This window comes from Meriones unguiculatus, chromosome 1, assembly GCF_030254825.1.
Source record: "Meriones unguiculatus strain TT.TT164.6M chromosome 1, Bangor_MerUng_6.1, whole genome shotgun sequence".
Lineage (NCBI taxonomy): Eukaryota > Metazoa > Chordata > Mammalia > Rodentia > Muridae > Meriones > Meriones unguiculatus.
The window spans coordinates 183,310,001-183,332,675 of NC_083349.1; the positions used below are offsets into that span (position 1 = coordinate 183,310,001).

General features: G+C 41.1%; 1 protein-coding gene across 6 annotated transcripts in view; it reads left to right on the forward strand.

The window, feature by feature from the left end:
* Positions 1–22,675, forward strand: part of Cadm1 (cell adhesion molecule 1) — a 322,638-nt gene that overhangs the window by 236,068 nt on the left and 63,895 nt on the right. For all 6 annotated transcript variants that reach the window (XM_060373186.1, XM_060373195.1, XM_060373190.1 and 3 more), the window contains exon 2: positions 21,879–22,025. In XM_060373186.1, the coding sequence (XP_060229169.1) occupies positions 21,879–22,025 (147 nt within the window). The remainder of the gene's footprint in view (positions 1–21,878; positions 22,026–22,675) is intronic.

Sequence of the window (22,675 nt, forward strand, 5' to 3'; positions counted from 1 at the left end):
CTTGAAAGCTGCTGTACTATTAGGATTGTTTTTCTGTTGTTGTTTTGCTTTGTTTTGTTTTCCAGAGGAATCCTTTGGAATCAAAACCATAGTTATTTAGAATTTTGTATAGCAGCATAGCAGCAACAACAATGTTTTAAAGCATGGAGATAAAAAGCTGTAGTTTTTTAAAATATTGAATATCAAAAATAGTATTCTTAGAGTACATGAAAACTTGATGCTGATTCTCTAGCAGAAACTAGTAGAAGTATTTACATAAAAATATTTTCATAGCCAGGCATGGTGACACACACCTTTAATCCCAAGCTCTTGGGAGGTAGAGGCAGGTGACTTCCTGGCCAGCCAGGGCTACAAAGAGAATCCTTGTTTCAAAAACAAAACAAACAAGTCTCCAAAACAAAAATCTTTTCATTGCAGTAATTTTGGGGGAAAAAAAAAAACTTAGAAATGATCTAAACATAAGAGAAAAAATGGTAAAATGGTCTCTGGAATATCTCTATGATAGCATAGGCATTAAAAATATGAGCCACATATGTGTACAAATACCCAGTCACATGTGAAAAAAAGACTCCATTGAACTTTACATGAGCAGAGGTATTATGAAATATTTTTGTTGTTTTTTTTTCCATTTTTTTTTCTAAATTTTGTGCCATGAGTATGTACTTTTTGTGCATATGTATATGTATTTTTTAGGTAAATTCCATGTAAATTTGGTTACTTTAGAGACAGGGCCTTGTTAGACTGGCCTTGAACTTGAGATATTCCTGTCTTATCTTTCTGAGTACCAAGATTTCAGATAGGTGCCACTGTGCCAGAGTCCTGGAAATTGACCGTGGAACCAGGTGTGTAGGCATGCCAAGTGTGTGGTAGGCTAGTATTCCACCACTGAGCAACATTGCTAGAGCTCCTAAAACCCTTTTTGTTTTGAGACAGAGTCTTGCAAAGGTGGCCTTGAGGCATCTGTTCATGTAGCCTAGGCAGGCCTGGAAATTACAGTCCTCCTGCCTCAGCTTTTTAAGAGGCTGGATTAAAGGTCTTTGTCACCAGCTCTGGCTGAAGGTGCTCTAAAAACAGTGGTGGAGAAGTCTCAGGGTTTCTAAAATACAGGCTGAACAGTCATAATGCTGTAATTAGTAAAAGAATCCTCTAGAGCTCTGGAAATGTAGCTTCAGTTGTCTTACGTCATGGATGATATTTTAAGACCAACTGTTTGTAAGCTGTTTCTTGGTGCATTTCTAAATATATATTTGATGGTTTTCCACAGGGAAAAAGCATTGTGTCCATGATAGATAAAACTTTATGACATGGCATTTAGCCCACCAAATGTTTTCTCTCTCACTGCTTGTAAGTTGCACACACTGCAAAGTATTTGGCTTATGTAGCAAGTGAGTACAAGTTTCTCAAAGGTAATGTCTCATTTAAAACATCTGCAAATCCTTTGCTTGGAATTGATTACATTTGGTAAACACTAAATCTCTGTGTTAGTCACTCTCATGTCTCCATCTGATCTAGTATGAGCAACTACAGCCATGATGATTCTGAAAACTTGACGTGGCCTAGGCTATCAGGCACACTGGGGGCCACCTGGTACCAAGCGCTTAGGTGACAAATCAGTGACAGATCAGAATGGGAACAACAGCTCTTATGGTGCCAAGCTCTTCCTGCCAGGCTTTTTGTGTGTACATGAAACTCTCGAGGTTAACCTGAGACCATGACGTAAAGGCCACTGAAGCAGGAGGGTGAAGCTAGTCAGTCACCAGAGCAGAGATGCTGGGGAAGCAAAGCCAGTGACATTGACACTGGAGCCTAGAATGAACCTGGACCTATGGTAAAATGAGGTGGGGAGACCTGGGGCCAGGCCTGGGAGAGGGAGTTGGCATGGATAGGGGTTCTAGAGGTGGTTTCAAGAGGGCATGATTCTGCAGTGTTTGTGGACATCCCTCCTCTTTCGCTTCTCCTGGGCAGTATTCATCTGTAGCAAGGCATGCTCCTTACTCTTAACCCTGATTTGTTCTCTTCTCTTGAAAGAAAATTAAAAAGTTGACTTACATGATCTTTTTAAAATAATAACAATTCAATTTATCTTTCTTAGTGCCTTCGGCTATAGCACTTTGAAAGCAAAAATTGGACTGTAGAGATAGTTCAGTCCATAACATGAGGGTGTAATTTTGATTCATAAAACCCACAGAAAAGTGATGGGCATGGTGCTGGATGCTTGTAATCCAATGTCAGAGAGGCAGACACAGCCAGTCCTCTGGGGATTGCTGGCCATCCAGTTTAGCCTATTTTGTGAGACCTAGGCCAGTGAGAAACCCTGTCTCAAGAAAAATAGAAAGTGGGCATGCCTGAGGGATGGTTCCCAGGGCTGTCCTCCAGCCTCTGCACACATGCGCATGACCCACTCTCTCATGTGTGTACAGGCACACACATGCACCCACCAAGTAAATAAACAGACAAAATTTGTGCATTTTGGGGGCTGCAGAGATGGCTCTCAGCTGTTAATAGCACTGGCTGCTCTTCCAGAGGACCTGGGTTCAATTCCCAGCAACCACATGGCAGCTCACAACTCTCTGTAAATCCAATTTCAGAGGAACTGACACACTCTTACACCAATACACATAAAATAAAATTTAAAAAGAGAAAATGTGCATTTTATTTATACCCTCCCCATAAACTAAGGTTCGTCCTACTTGAAATCTGGATGAAGTAATGAATAGTGCAAGTGAAGTTACCTATTCTCCTTAGATTTATTTTAATACTTGCCTCCAAAAAACTCAATATGAGCTTGTTCGTAGGAAAACATATAACACAGATAGAGCTTTAGCCACGGGGCATTAGCTTCTGGTGTCTCCCGTAATGTTACCAAAAGTAGTGCTGCACCTCTGGCCTTCCTCTCTGTATTTCTACATCATATGCCTCAAACTGAGACCCCTGAGAGTCCAGCAAGACTGGGTTCTGGAGTAGGTCAGGAAGCAGAGCAGGTACCACCAAGCATCATGGAGTTCTGTCTGACCCACTCACGACCTCTCAATGAGCCTTGTTTACCATGCTTTTCTTGTGGTTTGTGACAGATAAGAACCGTATTGATTCCAGCATCTGCTGGCAGTAACCTTTGAAAGGGCAGGCAATGCATCACCACAGAATTTTATCTATCAATATCGGAGTAATAGAAAGACAGGGATGACATCTAATCACAACTGTGCTGGCAGATCATAAATCTGAGCTGATATGGGACTAGTAATGGGCAATAGGAAAAACGGGGGACATGGATTAACATCCGCATAAAATCAGGGGAACAGGACAGGACATGCAGATGGAGAGGACAAGCCTTGGCTATAGGAGTACTAAATGATTCCGGTCGTCTTCACAGAGACCCAGAGATGATCAGTTTTTACAGCCAGCAACTCCTCTCAGCCTCAGTCTTCTCATCTATAAAAGTGGCTTGACCCTGCTGTAGGGGGTTGGGAAGGGTTTGGGGGAGATTGTGTGTTCTCAAAGTGTGGTCCCTGGGTCAGCAGCAGCATCCTCACTTGGAAACTCTTTGCTCTTGGAACCCATCCCTCACCTGGGCCAAGACCCAGCAGACAATCTCATGGTAACCCTGAGACAAACAAATGGAGAGAACGAAGGAAAGCAGCTGCTTCCTTGCACAGAAGAGACTTCAAAAAAGTAATATAGAATTGATGCTTCATTATTTCTGTAGTTTATTCTACCATTAATGCCAGTAATCTATGCTGTTTCAAAGCCCCTTGTTCCTTGGCATTTTTTATTCACAATAAATCATACAAGGAATGGAAAAAATAGTGATGAAAGCAAACATTGTGTGACATATAAAAAATGTCATAAAATTAAATATACTGACTGATTCATGGGCTAGCAAGATGGTTCAGCGGGCAGAGGTGCTTGATGCTAAGTCTAGTGTCCTGAGTTCAATCCATAGGACCCCCATAGTGGAAGGAGAGGCCAGATTCCCAATTGATGTCCTCTGACCACTGCTTGCATGGAATAGCATGGTTGTATGCACTCTCACACGTGTATGTATTCTCTCTCTCTCTCTCTCTCTCTAACAAAAATAATAAATATACCGATTCCTGCAGTTGTCTAACTGGTGTGGCTAGAGGAGGCTGGCGGCATTCTAGAGGTTTAGTTCTATGTGTGATTTGGACATATTTAGTGCTTTTGACATGTTCAGAAGCTTCCAGCCTGGACAGTGAATAGTGTACAGCTTAATAACATAAATGGAGCCTGTCTGATTCTGCAAAGAAACAGCCTTCCTTGGGGCCCAGAATATATAGTCCCTTCTGCAGTTACACTCACGGTATTTTTAATCATTTCATGTTTCTATTATATCCAAGTACAAGGTGCTACAAAGAGTCCCTGGTGCTGGCAGTCACTCAAAAATTGACAAATCTAAAAAGTGAATAGAACAGCAAGTAGCCCATTAGGGATTTTCTCCCCCTCCCCCTTCTTTTTCTTTATTTAAAAAAAAAGAAAACTTTTAAAAAAGGAAAACTACCTTATAACATTGGAAGGGTTGATTTTGGCATCTTATCCATGAAAAGTAGTCGTAATAAACTTCCCCAATTGTTGGTGCTTTCTTTGCAGAAATTATGGCTGTGCACAACTGTGAGAGTTTAACTGTATCCGTGAAGCTCGTAATTCAGGCTCTAAATGTGACGAGCGTGACTGCCCAGAAACCTAACGACTTTTTTAAGAGACTGGAATTTGGAACATTATTCTCTCAGAAACTGCACTTTTGTAACCCAGCAGAAGAGATCTGCTTCTGCTGTAGTAAAGGCATCTGGGCATACCAATGGTTTAAAAAAAAAAAATGCTGGAATCTCCTGTATAAGAGCCAACTTGTTAAAGGAATGATGAGAGCCGCTTGCAACTGTCAGGCGAAAGGGAAGAGAAGCCAGAATCTAGGACATGGCAGTGGCCATGTGGCTGCTCCCTCAGTCCCCAAGTTAAATAGATCAGTAAATTTATGTAGGAGCTGAGGTTCCGGGTACATGAGGTTTCAGAGTGACAGAATAGACATTCCCAAACTGAGATTCCTACTTTTGGGTGACTCCTTTTCTTTGCTTTCAGAGGAAGTGTCATTTTCTCCAGCAAGCAGTGGCTAAGGATGCTATTAGCCTGCATCTGGATGGCAAGGCGCAGTTACTCTAGCAATTGAGAACAAGCCAGAGGTCCAGGATGGTCTAAGGATGTTCATTAAGAGGCAGTGGAAAAAAGTGAAACCATTGTTTATCTTTTCTTCCCCTGAGCTTTCTACTAGGCTCTTTCCAGTCCTGATTCTTTCTGCCTCCCAGCTGCACACTCTTATTATTTTCCTTAAACTTCTGTTTATGCTGTTACCTGTATTTTTGCAGCAAATTTTATCTGCTAGGCAGAGTGAAAAGGCCTGCTGTAATAGGTACTGTCGCTTTTATTTTTTTCCTCCCTCTAAATCATAGAGTTGGATTTCATCACCTGTAACAAACCTCAGCTGCCTCTTCAGTTTTTGTTTTGGACCGCTTGCTTTGTTTCCTGATTTACTGGTTTTGTCTTTACTGGCTTAATGCTCACAAGCACAAAAGGGACAGGCAAACCAAATAAGCAAAAATTTAACTAGGATACTGCATCCTGTGAACTGACGAAGCCCACCATGTGTGACAGTGCCGACTAGAAGCGGTTGTGTTTGCAGCTAAGTGCACAATAATCTATTTGCTCTGCTCACACGTAGCTGCCTGGGGAGAGGAGTTTGCAGTTGTGCAGTGCTGGTTGTGTGCATCTGGAGGAAGGATGCTGGATTCCGGTACTTCCTGACGTGGTGATGGTCCATACCAATTTATCTTTTTACACATCTGCTCGTAAACATGCCTCTTCTGGAAACTGACCTCATTTGGTGGTGGTGATTTCCAACTCTCTGTCCAGTGACCTAACAGATATGTTGGGTCCTTGAAATAAGTTGTCTGTGTGCCTCCTTCTGGGCTCTGTCTTCCCTTAAGTCATTGGTCTCATGTTGCCTATGACACCCGCTTAAGGAAGGCATGACAGTGACAGCTACAGCACTCTATCCAGAAGTTTCAGATTCACAGCCCGTGAATTTTCCTAGCCTTGTATTAAAATGCAGATCCTGACTGGTAGTTCTGGTATGAGTTTGAATTTATGCATGTTTTACAGTCACCCAGACATTATTAATGCTGCTGGTCAGTCACACAGAAGACATAAGACACAGGGAGGGGAGAAAACTGAACTGCCTCACGATATTTAGGGAAAAATAGATGCTAAAAACCCAATTACATCTCATGGCTCCACACCCTGTGCCCACCAGTACTCATAAAGGCAGTACAAGCCAGCTTTAGTGGGTTATTAAAAAGAGAAGGGGGACATGAACTTGATGGGGTGGATCTAGGAAAAGTTAAGTAGAAGAAAATGGTGAATACAGTCAAAACACATTGTACACATGGATAAATTTCTCCTTTAATAAAAAATTATACTTAAAAGCATATCTAAACAATCACTGAACATGACAAGAAGTGTGTTTCTTTTGTCTTCTGGCTTCTTTTATTTCAGTGTAGCCCTGGCTGGCCTAGACTAGTCTAGTCTCAAACTCAGGGATCCACTTGCCTTTGCCCCCAAGTGCTGGGGGTAAATGGATGTGCCACCACATCCAGCTCTCTGACCACTTTTAAAGTTGCTGATCTATCCTTAAGGCATTAACTGGCGTTGAGTTGTGTGACTCATGAAAACCGAGCCCTTCCCTGAGTTGAAAGCCCTCATGGCTATCCTCTATGGATCCCCCAGTCTGCCCTCTTTCTCAGAGCCCATCCCTGCTCATTGCTCCCCATTTCTGGCCTACCTCTTACCAGCCTTCCAAAATCCAAGTGTGACCGTATCACTCCCTGGATTCAAATCACCCCCTGTATTAATCACAAGATAAAGTATAAACTTCCTAGACTACCATATAGTGTCCTTTCATATCTGGCCGTTGACCTTTCTGGAAAACACCCCTTGTGTTCTCTCTTCAGGATACTAGAGTCTTTACAAAGTTTTAAACCAGCCAGGATCTTCTCAAATAAACCCTCTCTTCCATTTCCAGAATCCACACTCCACTCATGTGAGTTGGGGTATGACTCCAGAACACAAAGGTGACACACACATATAGGGGTGGAGCAGATAAATATTAGCATACTGGTCTGCGTGTGTATAGTTGTCTGTAGGTCTGTCTGTCTCCCTTGAAGCAGAGCTGTGCAGTATAAATACAGTAAAAAGACCTGCTTGCTTGCTTTGTGGCCTTGTAAAAATCTTTGATTTTTGTTCTTTACTTGAGAATAAAATATTCAATCGTACATCATTTCAAAAGCAAAAATTATAGAAATTCTTTTAAAAGTTTTAATTAAAAATCTCTGTGTCAAATAAATATATCTGAAGATGCTTGGACATTATATAGACCAGTTAATTTCTGAAATTGAGAGTGTCGAGGGCATGTAAAGTCCTAACAGACTCTTTAATAACCTCATTCACCATCGGTCATTTACTGGGCATCTGCCAGATGTGGTGATACTATGTTTTATTTTAGGGATTAAAAAAAAAAATAAGAAACTAGTGAAACACTTAAAGTAATAGTATAGGTAAATAGTTAAAGTTTTTACTTGGGGATACACAGGAATAAGGAACTTTAATTAAAATAATATTAAGTAATTTGTGTGTGCACAACTCATGTCACACTCACTGCTATATTAATCCCTAAACTGGGCTCAAATCTTCAAATGAGTATCTACTGGTTCTTAACATAACCTAGCAAAAGAGACATTTTTGTGTTCTATTTCCATGTGGGGAAACCTGAGGCTTAAAGGGCAACTGGCTATGGTCTAGCTGCTCAGGGCAGAGGTAGCGCTAAGGCAGTGGAAGACAGATGCAGGACAGCACCCTGTAAGCAAGTGGAACAATAAGCACAAAGCAGAGTGAGACTGACGTGTGTACAGCTTACTGGCATCAGAAGTCAAGAAGCAGAAGCACAGGCGCCCAACCCAAGAACCACAGAACCTATATAAAAAAGCTGGTGGTGGTGTCAACCTTTTTGTTATCCCACCACTATGGAGGCTGAGTGAGAGCCTACTGGCCAGCCAGCCTGAGCAACATAGTGAACTCCACGCCAGTGAGTGAGTGAGAGACCCTGTCTCAAAACCCATAGGTACCTTCTGGGGAATAACACACAAGGCTGACTCTGTGCTGCATGCACACACGCCCTGCACACAAACTTGCACTGTAACCTCACCACACAAAGCATTTTGGTTCCACTCAAAAATTCTGGATGGGTGGGGCTTCCTCCAAGGTCAGATTTTCTGCTTTTATGAATAGATTAGTGATGGGGGCAGGGTTGACCCAGTCACAAAATAAGAAACTAATGTCAATAGCAAACTAGTGTGAGATGCCAATTATGTATTGGTTTGCTCCTACATTCAAAGGGTATATTTTTGCCTAAGAATATCTATTAGTGTCAGAGTATAATTGTCAAGCTAAATCATGTATTATTATTAAATTTTGACTGTGCTCTTTTCTTCCTCCCAGCGTCAGATGAAGGGGGATGATTACAACCCCACATGCCATGGGAGAGCAGCATTTAGTGAATGTTACATTTCTAGAAACCTCAGACATCCTAGATATACATAGGAGCTTATTAGCAAGAAGGAAAGGTCTCAACAACTGGTAGCTTTATCCCAAGCTCTCGCACTTAGTAAGAAAGTAGGAAATTATATGTGGGAAGTGCCAGCCAACACTGGCGAGGAAGAACAGAAGCCTAACAGGCTAAGGTGAGTTAGAGAGGGGTTAGCCATTGCTGCTATTTCAGTATTTCATGAGGTCCTTCCTGCGTTGAAAAACAGAACAAAAGAAGTGGGCAGTTTGCAAGTGTTGAGGACTTTTTGCTTCATTTCATTGCTTTTAGTGTCACATTCATTTGACATTTAGAAAAAATGAGTTATGCCTGCTCTAACTTTTGTATATCATGCCCCGTTAGTATGCCAGGTATTTGGGGTGTTATTTGAGAAGTTTACCAAAGAAGTTGTTGTGTTGTATTGCCAACTTAATGCTCTCTACCCTTCTCCTGAAAAAAAATGAAATTGCTCTCTGGACTTACTATGAGCTGATCCAGAAACAGAGGGAGCCCATATCAAAATCTTTATTGATAGCTGTACAGTGAGTCTAATTCCAGTGTAGGCCCTCTCTCTACATATGCTGCTTGCCTTATATTTTTCATATATACAACAGTTAGTATGTAGTTTTAACATAAATGCTTTTCAATAAAGATGTTTAAATTTGCTCTCTGCTTTTCAGTTAATTTTATAATAGTGTGAGGTGATGGTTGACAGGATCTATCTAAAATCACTTCTGGATATACCTATAGGGCAGTTTCTTGTTTTGTTCATTGATGGATGTGAGAAGACCCATCTTAACTATGGGCAGGGCTGTTTCCTAGGCAGGAGATCCTGTGCTGTATAAAATGACAGTGCAAATTCTGGCTTGTGCACATTCCTTTCTCTGATTCCTGACTGGATGTGATGTGACCAGCTGCTTCAAGCCCCAGTGCCGTGACTTCCTTACTGTGATGGATTGCGCAACCGTAGGCACAGTAGCCCTTTCTCCTTTAAGTGCTTCACTCAGTGTTCTAAACATCATAACAGGAAAAGAAATTAAAATAGATGAACAACATCGAAACTTCTACAGCTTAAAGAATCCAACAGATTTTGAGGGTGTTAGAAAGGTCTTAGTAATGTAGATGGAAGTCATGGAGGTGATGATGACCAAAGAGACAGTTGAAGACTATTATAATCCTTTATTAAGCATTTTTCAGAGTTGTGTTTTCTATAACACACATACACAAAAGTCTTCTTATAACCCTGTTAGAAAGATACCGTTTACCCAGTTTAAAAATGTAGGGAAATTCAGAATTGTAGATTTCCATCACCAGGAATCTCCGAACCATAGCAAGGATCCCTGTTTTCCAAGTCTAATGCTCTTCTCCCTTCTCCTCTGCTGCCCCCTTACTCCTGAAAAACAAGTCATGAGTAATGAATGCCCTTATCACTTATCTCTAATTTCAGTGATGATTAATCAGCAGCCCACACTTGGATGATACTAATCAAGTTATTTGTATAATGGCACCAATTTGGATCGTTACTGTGCATCTCTGCCTGACATGGGCTTGGCACCGGGCAATCAGCAAGCCTGGGAGTAGAATCTGGAAGGAAGCTCCTTGGGCTGCTGCCTCTCCTTACGAAATTCCGTCATCCAACTCTGGCTGAGCAGAGCTCCCAGAGTCCAACATGTTTCCTTCAGACTTAGCTGACAACAGCAGCTCAAGCACCCAGAGGTTGAAGCATAAATCACCCACCACTCGCTTTCCAACTGACAGAAGACACAGTGAATAACTCACCAATAAGGGCCAATTTTCCAGCTAAGAAATTGTTGTTTCATGTAATAATCCAAAGCTGCTTGGAATCCTGGTAGGAGGCATAAGTTCGATATCGCAGCATTATTCAGCATGATGATTATCATGGAGTTACAGCTGTTTCTCGAACAAACCACATTACACACACTCAGGACACTCTCTAGAATAAGAATATGAAACATCTCTCTCCTCCCGGGTCCGCATTTTCTGTGTCTGGAGTAATGCCATTTGAAGCTTACATTCACTCCCTGATGTGCTCTAACTGATAGCCATACCTGCTTGTCCTGTCAGCTCAAAGTTTTAAATTTGGAAGGTTTTCAGTGGTTCTTGCTGGCAGGAAAAGAAAATGAACAAAAAGATGTAGAGAGAGACTGCTATTACAGCCATATTTTGGTCACATAAACTGTCGATACTAATGAATGTCCTTGAAGCAGGTACTGTAAAGGACTGAAGACTGAGCTGCTGGGCCTGGATCAGTCTGCAGAACAGATGTCTTCCTCTAAATACTGAAGACCTGATTTGTGGGCCCTGGCGGTGGGGCTGATTTTATCAGTATTGCACACTGGAGCAGCGATTGCTGATAGATGGGCAGCTGGGCTTCAGATTCCCTTCTATGTGGGGCATGTTGTTTGGTTTTGATTCCTGACTCATAAATGAGATGTCGTAGAGTCCTCCATTAGTTCTCTGCATTCTTTTATCATCATAAAATGTAATGAATGTCCTTTTAACTACTTCACTGATCTGTGATTGTTAGTAGCAGCAGATCTAGGGTTAAACAGACTGGATCTGGTCCAACCACTTCTTAGTTTCCTTGTGTGCCTATGAGGTACATTCAGAAGACAGCAAACCACATGGACATACAGTGAGGTTTAAATGAGATAATACAGAATTAAAAAAAAAAACATTGAAAACACTTTAAAAATAAATTAGCTTTGGATTCTATGCAGATGGCTTAAATAATGGCCCCTCTAGATAATAGTGGGAGTTGTCTTGATGCTGAAACATTAATGGTAACAAGCACTTTAAGAAAATCATCTGGTTTCCATGCCTCTAGACATAAAGAACAGCAGCTCATTCCCTTTTCTTCTGTATATGTGTAGAATTACAGTTCCATGCTGTAACCTTGTGATATTTTAAATATCTTACACTAATTGTTAATCTTTTAACCCCCTAGAGGCAAACATAAGGAAAAAAAAAAACTTCAGCTTTTAGTGAGTCGAGGCAAAAAGTAACATAAGTTCAGTCATGGTCCCCTTTTATTAAAGGAAAAATTATATCAAGTTGGGTGTTCAATAGCAAGGGGAAATCCGTCTGCTATCTCCATTAAGAGTAGAGGCTGGAGTTCTACAGTAATTTAAAGAATTTTGTTGAGGTATAACTACTAAGGGCAATTGTTGAGCAGTGTCCATCTCTGCTATGCTTACTGGTTAGGGGTCTAGAAAGGCATGTTTCAGGCAGCCACGTCCACGCTCTTGAAGACTGTGCTTTTTATTTAGTTAGGAAAATTTACCATTGTATTTCTATTGTAGCCCAGCCGTGGCGCTTGTGCTGTATATACTAAATAGCTGGCCACCAAGTTCTTTTCTGGGTATGAGGAAAATCCATACAGGAACAGTAAAACATAATGCTTTGCCTTTGGGTGATGGATAAGAGTTTTAACTAGTAATTTGGATCTCAGTCATACAAGCCCCATGTTTCCATTGTTGATAGCTGTGGCTTCCGAAATGGAGCTAGTTCTGTTACCTGAATGAAAACAGCCATTTCCTGTTATATCTCACGCGTCAGCTAATCTGGGGCCGAAAAACCACCTCCTAAGATGTGCTCCATCTACTCTCAGTTGCTCGCTACACCATTCACTCCTTTTGGCTTGTGATTTTTCTCCCCCATGGACCCTTTCTTTTGGACAGCACGCTCTGGATCTGAAGAACCATCACTTAACAGTACCAGGGTGTGGAATATATCTTATTATCAGTTCATTAGCAAAGTGGCTAACATAGACGATCAACAGTTGGCCTTCAACACAGCTCCACTTTTTCTGGAAGAAGCATAATGCGTTTTGAAATGCTGGCATAGCAGCCAGCCTTGAGTTGGACTGAGGCAGAGCCATCTAACACTGTCCTTTCTTCTTTCGCCATAAACGCGCATCGCAGAATCGAGCCCATTGAGGAGAAATCACTTGCTCTGCCAACACAATTAGTTTTATAAAAAGCTTCTGTCTTCAGATTGTTCTTCTCCAAAGTCCAAGTTGGATGACTGTGGTTATTTTTTAATTAATATTTTTAAGAGCCACCCTCCTTCTCCCAAGAGCCTCTAAGCAGATTTAACAGGCTTAAAAGGACTCTTTCACAAGGTGAATTCAATGCCATCTCCCAAGCAAATAAAACTCCATTCTGGGGCTCTGTTTTTCTCCATCTATTTTAATTTTCATAAAGCCTACCCAGTGGGGAGAGTTTTTCTTCAGGGTTAGGCAATATTCTGTCCAAACCACAACAAAATATGTTACAGTGTTGCTCAAGGACAAAGCCATACAAGCTGTTCAGCAGTAGAGTGGACAGAGGGGGAGAAAGAAGTCCATGCTTCTCCCCTTTCAGCAATCATTAGTAATGTTTATCGTTGGTTTTTAGATTCTTGTTTCTTTTTTGCTGTTACTTTCTTTGATAGTTGCATTTTAAACGAAAAGCTAATCCAAACCTTCAGGTTTTGTGGCTGGTACCACTCTGTAGACACATTCAATGTGGTGTCCCACAACTCCTCCGTTTGGGGATCAGACAAGCTTAGACCTTAAGCAACATAATTGGCTTGGCCTTTTTAGTGGTGTAGGCCCTGATTAGAAAGTTATTGAACCTGGAGTCTTTCAAAAGGAAGAAAGCTAACGTAGTGGTTGAAATTGGAACAGCACACACACCCATGCTCTGAGTACTTTCTTTGTCACCATCTTCCTTGAAAAGAGTTTTCATGTGTCTAATCAATGTTTCCTCTCACAAAAGAGATGCCCATTCCATGTAAATGTGCGTTGTACTGCGCCTGACCTCTGTTCTTCACCCTCCATGCTGAAAACCAATAGAGGAGATGTTAAAAATAGCTGGTGTGTATTCATCTTTAAAGTTGAGACTCCGGTCACCTTTAGTTTGGCATGGCATAAGGATCATTCCCCTGGGAGGGAAAAGCAGAAATAACTCTTCTTGTAGCTGAGATTAAAGAGTTTCATGGGGACAAGAAAAACTTTACATAATTCCTTACAGTAACTTTTCTCCTATTTTAAAACCAGAATACTTTGCAGTTTGTAAGGTCAGGATAGAATTATCAAAAATCTCCTCACTCTGGAAGATGTGTTGGCCTTAGATCTATCAGAACCCCAGTGCAGGGCTGTGAAGGAGAGAGCTTGCTGTGCTGGTTCATAGCTTCCCCCACCCCAAGGAACTTCAAAATAAGGAGACAGGAGAAAGGCGATTTGCAGAATCAAGGCTTTGTGTCACTTGGTGCGGCTCATGTTCAGGGAGGCCTGAGCTGCATGCATTGTGACGAGCCACCTCCATGAGCATCTGTATTCTCTGCTGTGCTCCCTTCCCTTGCATTTTGGAGTTAAAGGTGAAATTCCATCTTTAACCCCCTTGTGGTTGTCTGAGCTGTGATTAATGAACTAGGTGTGAGTCCCCGCAGACCTTTCAGAGGGTGGATGAAGGATGGAATTTCAGCCTTAAAAAAAAAAAAAAGGGAAAAGGGGTGGGAAAACCCAGAAAACAGGCCCTTTGCTTAATATAGCTTTTAAATTTAATATCTGTTTTTTAATGCCAAGAAAACAAAAGGAATTTCTCAAAAGTCTATGCAGCTTGCCACAATAGGCCTTAATTGGTGTCAAGGAGATGTTAGGATGAATGAGGAAATGCCCATTTAGCTGATAAGACTGAAAAGTGGAACCTTGTTATGAGCTGTCATCTCAGCATGTATTTAAACTATAGCAAAACTGAAACATATTTGCCATATAGATCATAATGACTCCAAAGGAGCCATTATACTCTATTATGTAATTACATAATCAAAGCATGCATGGTAATCAGCTTTTGGAATTCAATGCTAATCAAACATACCTATACTATGTGTTTAAGCTAAAATAGAGAGCGTTAATTTGCCATTAGCCAACTAAACAAGAATATGTATACAGAATATTCATGAATAGCTTAATGTTGTGTCAGATATTTTTTTGTTTTGTATTCAGGGGAAATCAACAATTTTAATTGAAGTAAAACTAGCACCAAGGAAGATTACTCTTTAACTCGCCGTTCAGAAATTTGCCTCACCTTTTACTGATTATAAAAGGAGATTAGAGAAAATTGGATATTTTTTTTCTTTCCTTCTATAAGCTCAGGTGACACAACAGTAATTAAAGAGCAGTAGATACTTAGGAGTGTCTGGGCACCTCTATGCATAGGACACAACCTTAGGAATACCACCTAAAACATTAGCAAAGCCTTCAGAGCAAGAGCAAAACATGAGCATATATTACTTTCATAATTAGAAACGGGTCAATGCATATTATTTAGAAACAGGCAAGCAGGGGCCCTCCTTGCGGACTCCAGCAGATCATCTGCCATGTTCTCTTGGAGGCATTGGTGCTCACCCTGGGCCTGGCTCGTGAAGAAGAGTTGTTCTGTAAAGTTTCTTTAGTTTCTTTTTTGGGTCAGTGTCAGGGATCTTTACCCACTCAGTTGCTGTTTGTCTATAAGCTCATGGTCATAATTGTTTTGACCGTTAAGAAGCTGGAACTGGTCCTTGGAGCAGACAGTCAACATTTCAGTTTTACTTTTGGGGACAGAAAAACATGGGTGAGGATCAAAAAGGTTAACAGAAGCGTTGTAAGCCACAGACAGATTGATTGCTTTGGATTTTAAGTAAATATTCAAGTATTCATTAAGGTTGGAATGTTACTCCCTTTAAAAAAATTTTTTTAAATGTATTTGTTTTGAAGAGGTCATCCCCTTAACCTTTAATCCCTGGTTGATGGAACTTTTTTCGGGACTTGGCTTTCCCTGTCCCTCATCAGTATGTGTCTGACTCAAAATGTTACTGTCATGTTTAAATGGGACTGAATTCTTTCATCAAAAGCTTTCGTGGCTTGAACTTCAAATAATTTATTTTCAAATTACTTTTACTGTAATTCTTATTAATTCAAATAGGTTTCTGATTTGATATAAAACTCTGTAAATGTAGGGAACAGTTTAATGAATTGAAAGATAGGATTGAGTCTTTTAAAGGAAATGTACAAAATATGCTGACAATAATTGCTTAGATAGAAATCAAATCTTAATGGCTTTGTTAATGATTTGTAGTGCACACTGTGTTTACGGTGACTTGAGGGAACACACGCAGTTAGAAAGATTTCTCCCTCTGGGTTTCAACAGAATCTTACGGGTTTTTTTTTAATTCCTTTTTCTGGAACATACTCATCTTTCTTCTGGCTCTTGGAAACTTTAGCTGTAGTGCCTTTGCTGTTAATAATAGTTTCACCTGATCAGGATGGACCCTCTTCCGAATTGGGTACATCATTAATCGAGTTAGGAAAAATAGGACCCAATAGAAGTGAACACAGATAACAAGCCAGGACTTGTCGCATGAGGCTTCCGTAGCAGTCAAAAATAAGCTATCTAAAGACACGGAGGTGTTTTGTTTCTTTGAAAGCTTTAAATGCTGATGACTCTTGAAGAATAAGAATGTATAATCCTGACTCTTTGATTCCTGTAACGCTTCCAGAACTGGGCCTGAGGAGATGGTGGGAAAGAGTGCTTGCTGGTCAGGCATGAGGACCTGAGCCTAAATCTTCATCATCCACATAAAAGCTGGCCATGGTTGCTTGTGCCTGTTACCCTAGTGGTGGGGCCTAGGGAGAGACAAGGAGTCCTGGGGGCTCACTGAACACCACCCTAGCAAAAGCATGGTGAACTCCAAGTTCAGTAGGAACCCCAGTATCCAGGGAGTAAGGTAGTGTCAGAGCAGGGCACCTGGCATCCTCCTTTGGCCTCCACACCTGCATGCTCATGCTTACATGCAAAGAGAATTTAAGAAGTACACTTTCAAGGACTTTTAAGTGTTCACTTAGTTTGTCATCATTAGGGTGGGTTTTCTTTTAGCCCTCCTCATTTGGGGCTTGGGTGCCTTTTGTTTAGAGAGCAGCCCTGCAAAGTTAATGTTGGGGGGTTCATCTTTTCCTAGAGCAGGGTTAGAGCCAGATATTCCTGCTAGGAATATCTCTGCTCACTGCCGATGGAGCAAGCTTTCTGAGTTACTCCTGATCAAACTACCCTCCCAGCTAAGCGTCATGTTTCACCTCTGTGTGTGTGGGTAGGTGGCAGTTGCCAAAGCTACCAGGGCATAAACTGAAGTCCGTTTTAACTCTGACTTGTCCTTTTATTATGTGCTGAACTGTGGAGCTCCGCCAGTATAAATGAAGAGTTTTATTTGTTAACAGCCAGGCAGCAATGGCAAGAGCTCTGGGCACTGGTAAGTGCCCACAGTGCCCTGGTAAATAAAGGCTTTCTCCAGAGGTAGAGTGTTCCGAGTGCCGAAAGGAAGAGGAAGCAGCAGTAAACAGGTCTTTTACATTCAGGACAGACTCTCTCTCATCTTGAAGTGTGTAATTGTGCTCAGGATAAATTATGGAAATAAAAAAAATCACAAGTTGGTCATAAGGAAATAACGCTCTTTAAAAACAAGTAAAATTTTCAAGGCATTGTCCAAGGGACCTTAGCAACCAATCCTGGGATGTTGGCTGGTAAGCAGGGTCAGGGTAAGGGATAGGGGTGGGGTTGTCTTCCAGAACCAAGTTCTAACACCAGCTCAGCTCAGCCACTTAGCAGAATCAGACCAGACAACTTCCCCAAAACAGTCACAGTCCAGTCTTTATGCCAGAGACACTGAAAACACAGGAAGACTGGAGAGGGGAAGGCAGCCAGCAGCCCACCCAGCACTGGGGACACCTTAGTTCTTCTTCCTGGTTCTCACTTTCACTTCTGCCTTTGAGATCCTGTTACTTGTCACTCCTGTAAGGACATATTGCTGATTGAATGGACTCGGTGGAGCCTAGCATTTTATGCAATACCATCTAAAGGAAATGTTTAACAAAATAGGGTTTTAGAAAAAGAGTCTAAAGCGATTATATTAATTGAAAACAGCTAATAAGGTCCCTATACCAGTCCTAACAAGGGGCTATAATAATGCTCACTACTAGTCATCAAAGTAAGTTTTACCTTTTGAAGAAAATAAGCTTTCTCGTCACTGTAACTATCCAAGAAGTGTCTGATTTAATGGAGAGTCTTGCTCATGAAGAAATGCTCTTTTTGATTCAGGGATATGGAGCAACTCTGAAAATTATCCAGTCTGAAAGTTATCCAGGTGTGGTGGGGCATGTCTATATGAAGGAGGAAGACTACCGTGAGTTTGAGGCTAGCCTATGCTATATAGCCAGTGCCTAGCTAGGGCCCCACAGCAAGACTATCTGGAAAACAAACACAGGGCTATCAAGATGGCTCAGTGGGCAAAGGTTGGAATGCACATGGTAGAAGGAAATCACTGACTCCAGAATGTCATCCTCTGACCTCCATATGCACACACAAACAAATAAATAGATCTATGCTAAGGGAAAAAAAAAATATCTGAAAGTTATCAAAAGCACCCCTATACCACAACAATCTCTGCTATAAATTAAAATTCAGTTTGATTCTGTCTCCCAAACTTCATCCAAGTATACCAATTAGTGGTCGAAAATGTCTACACATGCCAGCCACTGCTCCGCCCTTAAATAAATTACCTGGCTGTTAACAGCCTCCTTTAATGGCTAGATATTGTACCTGTTTGATTTCTTTTCTCCAGAACATGTACTGTTTCTGTGTTGACAGTATGTCAGCTAATTGAGTTTTAGAAGACTCTGAAGGGGTTTTTAATGCAGTCTTTAAAGAAGATACCAAAGTTGCATGTTTCTCTTTTGCTACACATGAGATTGCATTTTGTGACAACCTAATTGTCTCAACATCCATTTCAAGGGGGAAATTTATCAAACCATAGTGTGTACCCTTCCGTTTGGAAGACATATTGGAGGACCTGAGCAGAAATCATTTTTACATAAAGGCTTCAGGCAGTAGAGTACTGACATACATACTGTATTTTCCTTGCTGTCACTCAAGTCCTTTGCCTCAAATAAATAGGTCATTATTATCCCATTACAGCCATCTATAGTGCCTCAAAGTATAGGGCTCTGTTTAATATAACTGCCATCCAGATGACCTGTATAATTTATTGGTGATTTTTTTTTTTTTAAGAATCACATTCTTGGGCCACCACCATCAGCCAAAGCACTTTGATGTCTTTCAGCCAAATATTTCATCATCACATAATTTTTTATTGATATTACAACCATATTAGCATAGCTAGAAGTTTTTCTGAGATGTTTAATTTTTTTTCAAGTTTAATTTATTTATTGTGTATACAATATTCTATCTGCATACACACATACGAGTCAGAAGAGGGCATCAGACCTCATAGATGGTTGTGATCTGCCATGTGGTTGCTGGGAACGGAATTCAGGACCTCTGGAAGAACAGGCAGTAATCGCTGAGCCATCTTTCCAGCCAGACACACTGATCTTAATAATTAAAAAAATAATAACTCTATAATATTGACAATACTATCATGAGTTTTCAGAGCAGCACAGCAAGGGCAAAAGTTTACAGATGGCAAGTTTACCTTGAGTGGCTTGTTCCGTGGTGACATGGTAAATGGGCTGGTCATATAATACACCATTTTAAAGTAATAATTAGGAATGTGTAGAATGTATCTTTTAAAAATTGACTTGATGCTGTCACTACCTTAGTTTTTTTAATGTTTTTTAAAATTTTTTATTAATTACACTTTATTCACTTCGTATCCCACTACCTTAGTTTTTAAAATGCAAAATGATGCTTCTCTCCTCAGCTTCCACTCACCTTACATAAAGGCTACTGTGAGTATAGTAACCTCCTCTCAGAAAATACTGGCCTTAGGACTTCCATGAAGAAGTAAAAATCAAAGCCAATCGTTATTTCTACAGAAACTGTCTTATTAGAACAGGATGGAATTAGAGGCAGCTTTAAGTCTCGGGAGCTTCAAAGTTGGTTTCCAAAGGGACTGGTGCCTGTCAGCTTGCAGCCTCTGCACATGCACCTTCTGTGGGTTGAAGAATCTTGTTTGTGTTACTAATAAACTCCCTGCAGACAGAAGAAACCCCTCCCTCCCCCAGAAAGATCTTGTTTGATATTCTGGACTCCTAAAGGCAAGCCTCATGGCTTAACACTGTTTCCCACTCATATTTCCCAGCGTAATTTTTCTTTAATTTCCTTAGCTGATGCGTCTACCCTACAAACATATGGTGTTTGGTGTCCTGCTTTCTGTTCACTGTTATGCAGGGCCATCAATTCCACCTGGGAAAGCGGGCTTGATTGGCAGGAATTCCAGTCACCTTGTTCCTTGCTTGCATCTTGGAATAACCCATTCCTTCCTGCTGGGTTCTGAATTTTTTGTTTGTCACAGTAATCACAGAGGAAAAACAGTAAACACCCTTCATTGTTTTTTTGACCACCTTTTACTCAGCCCTCCACACTTCCCAGTACAGTCCCACTCACTCCTTCCTGCTACACGGGCCCTGAGTCCTCACAGCAAGGTTCATTCCCAGGTTCTTAGAGCTCAAGGTCAAGTCTCATTTGGGTTTGCTCTGCAAGCACTAGGCATTCTGTTTATCAGCGCCTCTAATAATCTTTCCCCTTATTCTTCTAGTTTACGCTCTTATCCTCTGCCAGGGGCTGCTCTATTTCTAGGTGGATTTGGCTTTAAGCCATCTTAGACACCCCATCACACTTCCCCACTGTGTCCTGCCAAGAAAGGATCCTTCAGAAGAAATGTGATAGCAGGTGGAAATCCTCCATTTATTCTAATTGTACTTCTGTTTATGCTGCCTTGATTTTTTTTTTTTTAAGTAGCATTTATCTTTGACCTTTACTTCTTGATGTGACAACCTTTCTTCACGGATGAAGAAGCCACCCGAAGCTGATACATGCCAGCTACGTAGAGAGCTCCTGAGGAGCAAAAATCCTGAGCTTGCATTCTTGCATATCCTGCTCCCACACGTGATAATGCCTTAACAAATGTGTGTGGATTTGTGGTCTAGAGAAATGATGAGGGTGGTGAGGGTAGTGGCAGAAGTGGCAGTAATGATGATGACCATGTGATGGTGATGCTAGTAGTAGCAGTTAGCATCTGTTTAGTTTGATGAGAAGCTAAACACAGTGCTAACTGCTTTGTGTGTATAACAACTTTATGGGGTAGCTGTTAAGTACTGCCCCCATTTTGTAGATGGAAAACTGGCTCCGGGATTTTAGAGAATTTTCCTGATGTAAGAGCGGTATCTTTTCCCCCTTCTTGACTGACTGTTACATCTGCTGCCTGTAAACACACTTTTTGTTTGGAAAGTAGAGTCTGTTTTACTCACATCTCAGCTTCTGAAAGGTTAGAAGAATATCCCAGTCTTCCCTGTCCCCCGTTATGCCAACCAAAGAATCAAACACATCACAATTCCTTATCTTCTGCTTCTAAATTGAACTTCTACCTTGTGCTGTGATCTTTTCACACATTTAGGAGATGCTCTGGCTGCTAGAACAAATCTTGATGCTGCAAATAGAGCAGATACAGAGACAAGCCTTATATCAGTGCATCTAAGCTCTCACACTTTGACATGTTCTGAAAAAATTTTTAGTGGCTGAAGGGGTGATCATTAGGGAGGATGGTGAGCTCAGGGTTGTGTTGGGCTTTGGGTGAGTCATGAAGGTGTGTTTTTGACAGCTGAATCAGACTCTAAACTGTGGCTTTTTTTTTTTTTTTTTTTTTTTTTTTGGCTTTTATTGAGGTCCCAAAGAGTCATAGGCAGCTTGGTCTTTACCCCTCCACATGACAAAATGAACTGCCTGTACATTGGGAATGTCAGCACCTGCTAACTAGATGAGGTCATTTATTGAGCCTTCCTGTTCCTTCTTCAATAAGCCACCCTTCCTTACGTTTATCTTGGGTCAAGGGCATGTAGTCAGGGCTTGACCGTATGTTCCCTCTTCTAGATGAGAGAGCTTCCGTGTTCACAGCAATCTAAGTCTTTCTGGTTCCTCCTCAGCACACTGCTTCACCTGAGGTTGGGACATCAGTACCCCTTCTGTCTGAGCCATGTCACTTTCATGCTTAGTTGTATCTTAAGCTAGAACTCCCTTGGTTTGATGACTCATTCTGTGAACTAGGGAGAAAAGTATTTAGGGCCATACCAGCTGTTACTTTTGCAAAGGATTTCTAACTTCTTTTTTGCTGTAATGGGTCTCACGGACTAAATTTTAAATGATGGGAGTTCCATCTGACCTTTTTCTCCCTTTTCTTAAAGGTGATGGACAGAATCTGTTTACTAAAGACGTGACAGTGATCGAAGGAGAAGTTGCAACCATCAGCTGCCAAGTCAATAAGAGTGACGACTCCGTGATTCAACTACTGAACCCCAACAGGCAGACCATTTACTTCAGAGACTTCAGGCGTAAGTCTCCACCTACAGTAGTAGATGGCAACTTTTTTTTTAACCTATGCATTGTCTTGATAAAGAGATTGCCAAGGCCACCTCTTTCTAATTTAATGTTAGATGCTTAAAGTTTAGTCAATTCTTTAGAAAGAAGAAGAGACAGGCAATCATAATCTTTCTACTTAATAGAAACCTTGAATGGTCCCCTTTAAAAGTCTTACTTTGCAATAGGAATTGATTGTAGTAATTCAAGGTGAATTGCAATCGAGTCCCAAATACTTAGCTGACACAAACAACTCAAATAGGGTAAGGCAAGGAAAATATAGCATTCTGATAGGGAACCTGTTTGGTTTAAAGATTGGTATTTCCAAGGCAATCTATACTTGTAATGACAGGACCAGATCTTTCACCATAACCTCTGTTGTACAGAGATAGCCATAGGCTGAAATCCATTCAGATGCAATTTAACAAAAGCCAGCCTTTAAAACTGAATTGTATATGATACCAAGGCTCATACGGTTGCCATGGCTTGACAAGACACCTAACTGAAGCAGGTATCCATCATGCCCTGTTCAGGGCTACTTGCTCTCCTGTCTGCTCCTAGTATTTTGGTTCATTCAATGAAAAGGTTAATAAACAGGGAACATTTAAAGGGACTAAAGAAGGGC